The 10,492-nt window shown below is 40.2% G+C and overlaps 1 protein-coding gene across 1 annotated transcript; it reads left to right on the top strand.

Annotated features, from left to right (window-relative positions):
• Positions 1-851: 851 nt before the first annotated feature.
• Positions 852-9,615, top strand: Areg (amphiregulin). Its single transcript, XM_028752681.1, has 6 exons — positions 852-1,138; positions 2,109-2,336; positions 4,629-4,833; positions 5,485-5,628; positions 7,795-7,903; positions 9,377-9,615. Exons 1-5 carry the CDS (start codon positions 1,078-1,080, stop codon positions 7,886-7,888), a joined length of 732 nt encoding a protein of 243 aa, XP_028608514.1. The 5' UTR covers positions 852-1,077; the 3' UTR covers positions 7,889-7,903; positions 9,377-9,615.
• The last annotated feature ends 877 nt before the right edge of the window (positions 9,616-10,492 follow it).

Consider the following 10,492-nt stretch of genomic DNA (forward strand, 5'->3'; position numbering starts at 1 on the left):
AAGAGGCAGATTCCAGAGACAAACTAATTTGAATCAAATCTACATGGCAGGAGTGTTTGCCTAATGTGTTAATTCATTCTCTCTGCTTTTTACATCTGTCTTTTATTGGCTTGTAAAATGGGGAAGCATACTTACCCCCAGCAACGTATTATTGGTCTCATTATACAGCCCAGGTTGACTTCTCCCTGCAACCTCTACTTCATTCTCCTAAGTGCCACTGTCTGGCCAGGTCCAGCTAAAATCTTAAGTGTCTAATTTGGCACTAGTAAAAAGACCAGCAAATACTGAGGAGAGGAAGGCTCAGGCAGGGTGTCTGATTGATAATTTACTGGGTCTTTAGGAGTCCTTTAGCGTCCAAGTAGGGGACAAAAGGCCTTGGACAGGGAATTTGATTGACACCCCACCCACCCGGTTGGTAGTCTTTTAGAGCCCAGGCGGGAAAAGTGCCCTAGGCTGCCACACAAAGTCAAACAACTCTTGTGGAGGCGCTGTCTCTTTTCAGTTAATTAGTTTCCTTTATCCTCCGCAAAGGCTAACATCACTAAGCCACAGTTGCTCTTAAAGCTCTACATACATCCTAACAAGGGACTTTGGTACTTAATCCTGTTAATGTATATGCAGATAGGGTTTCTTTGAACTGTCAGCTCCCCAGCTCCACTCCAATTTAGAACACAACACGAGTGGGAAAGTTTCTCCCCGCGTTAACAGGGCTCTATCCCCACTTCCTCCCGCGTCAGCTGGGTTTTGGGGTAGTGACCGCCCGCCTCCACCCAGGGCAGGGCTGTGACGTCACGGGCGGTGGCTCCCGCGGGTCTATAAAGCAGCAGGTGTTCGCCGCACCCTCAATCCCGCTCGCCACGCTCCCTCCTGACCCGCGGCCGCCGCCCCGACATCCCGAGCCGAGCCGACATCCCGAGCCGAGCCCGAGGCGCTGGCCGCTCCAGCCGCCCGGAGCCCGGCGGGCTGGGCTTCCCGGCGCCGGTGCTCGCCCACTGCTCCGCGGTTCCGCTGCTCCCGCCGCTCGGAGCCGCTGTCGTGTTGCCGCAGAGACCCAGACGCCGCCGGCACGCGGAACCAATGAGAACTCCGCTGCTACCCCTGGCGCTCTCAGTGCTGTCGCTGCTGGTCGTAGGCTCAGGTGAGCACCTGCCGCCTCCAGCAGCCTCCCTGTTTGTCACCCCTTGAATGCTGCTGCCTCTTGACATCTCCCAAATTTGTCCAGCCAGGGAGCGGATCCCCTTAGCTGGCACTCCTGAAATTGCTCATTCTAGGAGGGCTAGAGCAAGGACCAGCTGATGGAGACCTAAGAGGTCATTTTAACCCACCCTTTCCTTTGATAGCTAAGGAAACCGAGGTCCAGGCAGGTAAAGTAATTTCCACAAAAGTAGTTAATCCAGCAGGACTTGAAAGACGGTTCTTTGTCTTCTGTCTCCGTTCTTCTGTCTAGTAATTTATTTTTAACTTTCCTAAAGCAGACTCAAAGTGTCCAGAGGTTGAAAGCACCGCTTCCAAAGCTGTTTTGAATTTTTAAAAAAATATATATATATCAAAATGAAGTCAAGGACTGGAACGCAAGACTTCTCAAAGGGTGCTGAACTTTTTCTCTATGTGATAATAATGGATAAAGATGGTGAAAATTGTTCTTAGCTACTATTGGCATTACTTTTTGCATCTTATGTATGTATTCAACAGTTGTAAACATGTGTTAAAATGTATCCACACTGGTTAAAAGGAAGCAGGGAAGCTTTGTAACAAGCGCACCCAAGTTAGACCTGAAGGGAGAGGCTACTTAGACATTGCCTGTTATGTGATTCTGCTGGATTGCCTTGGCAGGACTTATTAAATTGTAGAAATTATTGTAGGCTATCTGTGAAAAAGAAAACCCAGATAAAAGAAACTCTGTAATTGGGCAGCCGAGTTTGCTTCTTGGCGGACAGTGAAGTTGCTTTTATGAGTGACTCAGTCAAAAAAAAAAAACAAAAACCCACCCAATAGCACACGTGCAGTAGCTGTTTTGATATGAGGATACACATATGTCTACACAGCAATGCTCATTTAGCACACAAAAGTACCCAACTCATCTCTTCTTATTCTCTTCATCCCTGCAGGCCATTATGCAGCTGCGTTGGAGCTCAATGACACCAGCTCTGGTAAAGGAGAACCATTTTCCGGGGACCACAGTGCTGCTGGACTTGCGGTTTCTGTGGGAAGTGAGGTCTCTACCTTAAGCGAAATGCCCTCTGGCAGTGAACTCTCCACAGGGGACTATGACTACTCAGAGGAGTATGATAATGAACCACAAATATCCGGCTACATTATAGATGATTCAGTCAGAGGTGAGTGGAGGACACAAGGAAAGTGTTGTCTATGAGATGTGGTTTTATCTCAGCAAAGTTGCTTCAGAAGGGAGATGGCTCAGTTTTCTAAAGGCTTTGTAGGTGTGGCTATTGAATATCCTCCAAGAGCCACGTGGATGTTACATCCGATAGGTCCAAGGCGTCAATCACAATCTTATGTGCACGTTTAATATTTGCAACTCTGGTAAGTATACACAATTGTGCTCATTTTACACAATAACTGAAGTTCAGAAAGGTTCTGTGGTCCCTGGGAGCAAGCAGCTGAGTCAGAATCAGAACCTCAACCTGCTTGATTCCAGGGACTACTATCTTTCCCAATAAGCCACATGACCTCCATTCTGGGAGCATATGTAGTCATTAACCATTCCTGTGGGCCTTGTAGCTCAATGTTTGTGTCCCACACACACACACACACACATACTACTTGTCTTCGAATAACTGCATTCTTACACAAGTAAGGAATCAGAAGGAATAATGACGGAACTCTAGAAATGTTAAAAATGTATGTGTGAATTTTATTTTTATCCAAATTACTGATCCCTGTTTTTTGTTTTTTTTTTCTTCCTTTTGCTCTCACCAGACAGATTTTTAAAGAAAATGCCTTTTCTTTTAAGTGAAAGAGAGATAGATGCTCACCACTCTCATTTTACTTTGTCATTTGGAGAAAGAAAAGGCTATTGATAAGTCAGATCCGGGCATCTACCTTGGAGGCAGGGCAAAGTGATTTCAGAGTCCCTTAAGGTCCCTTAAGACTTTCCTAGCAGCTTCCTTGACTCCTCCTCCTCCATTGAAGTCTCCCAGAGCGGAGAGGGAGTGATGGAGGGACAGGGACAGAGACAGGATAAGTCAGGGGAGGAATAAACCTCAGTGAGCATTCTACACCGGTATCCTGCTTCTCAATCAGTTTGTTTATTTTGGTTTATTTTTTTTAATATTTGTAGTAGGAAAGGGGATTAGGTTAGACCATCAAGGCATCCAGCAGCTTGTTAATGACTCGTTAAGTTATTAACAGTTCTGGAGGCCAACTTCTGGAGCAAGTGGCTAGTACGTAGAATTGCAGCGAAGCCTGAAGCCAATAAAGCTGAGACTGTTGCTTGAGTTCCTTTGAAAGGCTGTTTGCTTAAATACCCAGAGGTGTCTTGTCTGTTACAACACTTCAGCACAGTGACTATTATTTGGCTTGGACTTCTAATCTACCTGATAAAATGTAGTGATATACATTTAAGACAATTCTCCCAGAGGGCTTATTCTAACTTGCACTTCATAATGATCAAAAGACTGTTTCTGTTTGAACACTGCATGGCCACCTATTTAACATTACTTCTAATTTAACTTTTGTTAAATCACTTAAAGTAAACTCCTAAATCATTCTGAATATTTATCATTTTCTTAAGAAGGAGGCCCTGTCTTTGACATCACCAGAAGCCTTTCATTAGCATGTCTCTTGAGTTCTGTGAGATGTGTGCTTGCAAAACCTTTGGGACTGGTGGTGTTTTTTCTTCTTGGTGGTCTCTGTTTGCTAAATACTTTGTCATACACACCTAGTCAAGGATCAGCACAACAAAATGCACCTTCCCCTCCAGCCTTCAGCATGAAATTAGCCACACCTTTCATAGTCCTAAGACTCCAGATCTGATAAGTTGAGGTGACAGTCTGAGGTATCAGGTACAAATAGTTCAATGCCATTTTAAATAGATTGAACACAACAATGATCCCCCCTCCCGTTGTCAATATCTTTATTTTTAATAATAAGTATTTTCTAGCTTTCTCTGCCCTCAATCGATGCCCACTAACTTCCAACTTAAGACAGTGAGCCAGAGACCTGTGTGGGCGAGTAAAATCAGATTTGTCTCACACCACAATCTTCATGGCATTATCCTTCTTCAAGAGACAATGATAGAATGGAAAAACAAACAAATAAAACAGGCTTAAGCTCGTCAGCACTGTGGGTTCCAGCTGCTTGTACTAGGATGTGAGTCTTGTCTTCATCAAACTATGTATTTACTCTCTATAATGTGAGGTACAGTAGTACATCTAACTACGGGCACACACAGGTCAAAGAACTCAAGTGGCATGCAATAGAGATTTACTATGTACTACCTGACAGAGCTATTCTTTGCAGGTTTATTGTGTGTGTGTTGCTTTAAATAATGAGGCCAAAGTAGTTCCCAGTGCTGTGATTTCTGTGTCTCATGTATCCCAAATAGTTGTGAAGAAGAAAAGAGAATGTTGACAGTAAATCCATCGTTGTCAAACTTCCTTTCTCTCCAGTTGAACAGGTGATTAAGCCCAAGAAAAACAGGACAGAAGGAGAAAAGTCTACAGAAAAACCCAAAAGAAAGAAAAAGGGGGGCAAAAGTGGAAAAGGCAGAAGAAATAAGAAGAAGAAAAAGAATCCATGTACTGCCGAGTTTCAGAACTTTTGCATTCATGGTGAATGCAAATACATCGAGAATCTGGAGGTGGTGACATGCAAGTATGTTTGTTTCCTACACCATACCTGAGAGCCCCACCTACAGAAAACCATTGACTTATCCAGTGTTTAAACCAAGGACTTCATGAGGCAACATTATGTTTGTACATCTAATTTAAATATAAGCACTTAAACCTAGAAAAAAAGATCCTTAGCTTGAAGGCTATAACAAGTAGCTTTTGAACTACTGGTGCAAAGCATCATTTTATTATATGTAATATATATATGCACATGTACATACATGTACCCATACATGTATTTTAAGCCTTAAAAAAATCCTTAAAATATTTATCACACAACCTTTTATGTTGCTCTCATGTCCCTAAACCCTCCCAACCCACTAAAACTAAACTAAATGATAGGGGAATGTATTAACAGTGACACTAGGCATCAAAGTCATCAGTTGGTCCTAAATGAACAAGAGGAGTGAGTCACAGTGTCTTCTGCGAATATCACACTCACACCCAAACTAATCGCAACTGCAACTTGTTCTTAAAGACCTTTAGCCAGGAGGCATTCCATGTCTCATGACTTGTCAGAATAGATTGTGACATAGTGTTTCTGTGTTAAATTAAGTGACCATATTGTTAGGTAGTAAGCTTGAGGCACAGAGAACCTTTTCACCAATTGTATTTATGAAATGTGATGTTACAGATGTCATCATGACTACTTTGGTGAACGGTGTGGAGAAAAATCAATGAAGACCCACAGCGAGGATGACAACGACCTCTCCAAGATTGCCATAATTGTCTTTGTCTGTGCCGTAGGCCTCACAGTTATTGGCGTTATCACAGTACAGTAAGTACAGCACACCCTAAGAACTGAACTCTTGTCAGTATTCTTATCAAACTCTACTTTCACATTTTACATGAGTTATTTCATTGCACGTGGCCCCTGAGCAGAATAGAATTGAAAGTTGCATGACTCTGACTACCATTAAAATAATATACAAAGCCATCTTTCAGAATTAGAATGTTATTAGCTTAAAATTTGATATTTTGATTACCTATTATATATTTGATGATGGTTATTTCTGACAGTAAAAAAGCCCTAGTATCATCTGTGAATATTTTAAAATGTAAGCATAAAGCTTCTGAGAAGCTAACTAGGGTCATATTAAGCTCATGGCACCAAATACTCTTCTTTGGTATAAAAGGAAAACAAACAAATCTAGGTCTTCAAATTGGCAGCCAAGGACAGACCTGTGTCTTCTCACAGTAAAAGGCAAAATTCTGGCTTGTAATTCCTTAGCATGGTACTCATTGGCTTACAATTTCAACCTATTTTTGTCCTTATTGGGTATAGTAGTGTGGGAACATATTGAGAAACAAAGCGAAACATTTCCTCCCAATGGCATGGCGTAGGCAGCAATGACAAACTCTGTTACTGTGGTCCTCCCACAGCATCTTCCCTGGGCAACAGCAGATCTCACGCCTCGCTTTAGGACCAAAGAATGCCCACACTCCACTGTTCTAGGTCACAGACACTGATGGGTACACGAGGATGGCATTGTCTGTCAGACAGGAGCCACTGGATAGGGGAAGCTGGAGGAGGGCCCACATGGTTCTGGGATGACTCACGGCTACTAGGGCTTGGGAAAAGCAGTGGATTCATTATTCTAATTTTAGGTCTTGGTAAATTACTTTAACAACTGGATTGTGTACACGATCCATCACTGCTGTTCTTCAGGATGCAGGAGTTATCTCCCGCTATTGTTTACTGTTATCTTAAATTCAAATCAGATGGCGACAAAATGACACATAAAAGCTGTTTTGTTATGCACATGAAGTTAGCTGTGTAGCTTAAATTTGTTTTGTGCACCTGGAGTTTCTTCTAGTGCCTCTAGCCAGGTATGCAAATACATTCAGGAAAGGAAGCCTCTATAAGCTATTCTTATTGGACATAGAAGAAAATGTGAGCTAAAGTTGTTTTATAATGATAGAACTAATAGTTTATCCAGCTTTCCATGCTCTGATTCTCTGGGAGGACTATTGTTTTATGTTGCTATTCCAATTTTTTTTTTTTGTGGCAGTGCTGGGAATTGTACTCAGAACTTCACACATGTTGGTCAAGTACTCATCAGCTGAGCTACATCTTTAGCCATTTTTACTTTTTGGGACAGGATCTAAGTTGCTCAAGCTCTCCCTGAATGTTGATCTTCCTGTCTTGTCCTCTTGACTAGCTGGGATTATAGGGCTGTGCCACCAGGCCCAACTCAATTCTCTCACTTTTAAGTGACTTTTCCCCCTTGTTTTCTCTCACATTCTTATCATATTCAAAATATAATCATCATTAATCTTAGACCATAATTACTAAGTGTTTTTTCATAATTGAAGTGAATATTATTTAAAATTGACCAAGTTCTTTGGGATTTAGTGGTAATATGTGATGGAATCGGGCAGGATTCACTGAAAGTAATATACAACGTCCCATAAAATTTAAACTATGGGGTTTTGAAAAATAAATAAATAAAAAAAGCGATAAATCAAATGAGAAGGAAACCCTTTAGAATTGAAAATACACAAAACACAAGTTTTTTGTAAATAGATTTTAAACACTCTTAATAATTTAAAAATCACTTAGTAGAAATTTAAATTCATTCATATAAATTCATTTATATGTGAAGGGTACCTCTACTGTGTATCATCACTTCCCATGCTTAATTCTTCAGGAACAAGGACCAAAGACATTCCAGGTCCATATTATTTGAAATTTTCATTTTTAATATGTACGTGTATTTTTCAGTATCTAGAGATATGGTTATATAGTGGTAGCATCAATGTCCTCCTGACAAAGAATATTGTCAAAGTTTTGCAGTTAGGCTTAAGTTTTGGTTTAATGTAACAAACCCACATATAGAGTTTGTTATCAGAAATCACAGAGGGAAAAGTCCCTATGGTTATGAAAATCCTCATGGTACAGGTCGTAGGACTTGCTAACAGTGGAATTCTGTGTTCTGCAAAGGCTTCGGAAACGATACATCAGGGGTTACGAAGGAGAAGCAGAAGAAAGAAGGAGGCTTCGACAAGAAAATGGGACTGTGCATGTCATAGCCTAGCTGAAGACAATACAGGTTTGACCTTTAAACTTCATTTCCCAGTTAGATACTATAATTTTGAAAACACAAACACTTACCTCAAGGCAAAGGAATAATCTGTTCTTAATTATGAATGCACATGGATGGCTGTTTTAGGGAAGTGTTATTCTTTGAGTAAGATTGACTTAGGTCTTGTAGAGGAGTAGATGTGGGGAACTCGTGTCCTGTTCTCAAAGAACATAATTCTTACTGGGTGGAGGAAACAATAAGGCGTCAACGTGTTGAAGAAGGTAAAATAGGAGCAATAAGAGAGGAACTGATGGGCCGGAAGAGAAACATTTTATAAATGGGAGAATCATAGGGCCCACTTAGGAGCTGGAAAGGTAATGCAGCCAAAATGGCCTTGTGAGCTAGGATGAGCTTAGCAAGTCAGGAAAGCGATTATGAACAAAGATTGGCAATAGTGAGGTAAATAGGTCATTTCAGAAACAGAAATGGCCTGGTTCCAGTGACTGTTGGATAGTAATGATAGGTATACTCCCAAAGTGGAGGGCCAAGGTTAGCCTATTTTGCATGTGAAAAAAAGGAAGTGAGAAAATTTAAGATTTTTTTTTTAAACAAAGGAAGGCACACAAATTTGAAACTGGTTTGGTAAAAAGCTACAGTTTTATTTTTAAATAGGAAGGGCTAAGTATGTTTTAGATCAAAGGTACAGAGTAAGGAGTTAATGATGACTCCAGGGAAAGAGGATACCAGGAATGTGGAAACAATGAAAGTCAGTCCAGTCAAAAAAAGTTCATATCCTCAGACATTTAGGAAAGACATGTCTCTAAGTCACTGATTTTTCTGCCTTCATCATAGTTAAGATTTACTTGAGATTGGAAATATGATATTCCTATATACACTCTAAGTGTGCCCAATTGGAAGTTTTATTTTGAATAAACATTCCAAATGGTTATAACTCAGGAAATGGATGACTGTTCAAACCAGCTACATACTCAGTATTCATTACACCTTAAAAAAATTATCTTACTGTGCTTAAGCTAAGACTCAATGCCTGCATAAGGGCAAAATTGGATATTAACATGCTGAGTTGGCATGTGGTGGCTGACTATTAAGAGATAGCTACTATTATTATAGTCCTGGTACTAATTATCCTAAATTAACTGTATATCATAAATACTGAGACACTTAATCTTATTTTTAATTAGTTCTAACAGTGTATATTTGGTTAGGAAAAGTAGTTTTTATTTTTACTACAGTTGCTTTTATTTTTTTTTTATTTAAGTAGGGTTTAAAATGGTATGAGCATTTGTAGTTTCTCAAATAGACATCATTTAAGAGAAAATGAAAAATGGAATCAAGCCAAAATGGTGGTTTTCTGTGAGAATATTTAGCTTGTCTCCTAACACATCCAGAAAAAAAGTTGACATAAATTCCGATTCTTAGAAATTTTCTTAAATCTGTGTCAGACTCGAACTTACCTCAGACACTTTTCTCTCCTCACAGGATAACAGTCAAGTCACTGCCAAGACACACCAGACGTGACACATCAGTCCTCCTTTCAGTGAAGGAAGTGGAGCCTTCTGATGGCTCCAGATGCTCAATTGTCACTTTTTTGATAGTCTTATTTCTGTACATAAAGAGATGTGTGAAGATAAGATATTTTTTCATGTTGTAAATAATTTATTTAATATTTAAGTGTTATTTATTTTATAGCTCATTAAACTTTTTTTTTTAAACAAACAGATTGAGTTTGGATATCAGTTTTGAAGTCTCAATATGTCAGGTCACTTTTATCGTGATATTTGGTCTATCATTTACAAAGGTTCCTTCCCCCATCTTTACTGCTTTTTCTTTTTCTTTTTTTTTTTTTAACTTTCATCATTAGAAAAGGGTCTCACTGTAGAAATGTATCATTGCTTATAGGAATGAGTGACTGCACCTAGCTTTAAAAAGTACTCTTAAGGGGAAAATTTTAGTCCCTTACTCTTCCCACAGTGTTAGTAATTTTGATAATAGATGTATTAAATTATGTAAGCTTCTAAAGCACACACACACACACACACACACAGAGAGAGAGAGAGAGAGAGAGAGAGAGAGAGAGAGCCATTGTTCATTCTTCTAGTTCGTTGCTGTGATCAGCACAGCGAGACAAGAATGGCTTGATTAGTAACAGTCACATTTCAAAAGGATCAGGAAGCATTTGCAGAAGAGACATTCTTTCCTAATACAGCATATATTCATGAAAAATCTAACACCCTTTCTTCTCTCCCTCTACTTGCTAGGGCTCTCTCATAGTATATGTGTTCGTTTAGCGGATGCTGTTGTACGAACATTAAAGACATGGGGCCACAGTCTAGACTAAATTATATGCATATAAGGTGAGAGGACCTTTGGAATAGAGGGGGGCAGTTTGAGAAAACCGAATGAGCATAACATCAGCAATCATATTGAATTTTACGAGTAGAGAGTTGCCATAAGCATCCATGCTTCATCTGTCTGATGTAACCAGAAAATCCTTGTCCATTGATCCCAGAGCCATTGGTTCCTAGCTCAGCTACACATATCACTTAAGGAAGTTCAAAGTCCGGAGCTGTCAGATAGCTCCTCCCTCTCCAGGTT

Source organism: Grammomys surdaster, unplaced genomic scaffold, assembly GCF_004785775.1.
Source record: "Grammomys surdaster isolate TR1022 unplaced genomic scaffold, NIH_TR_1.0 125928, whole genome shotgun sequence".
Lineage (NCBI taxonomy): Eukaryota > Metazoa > Chordata > Mammalia > Rodentia > Muridae > Grammomys > Grammomys surdaster.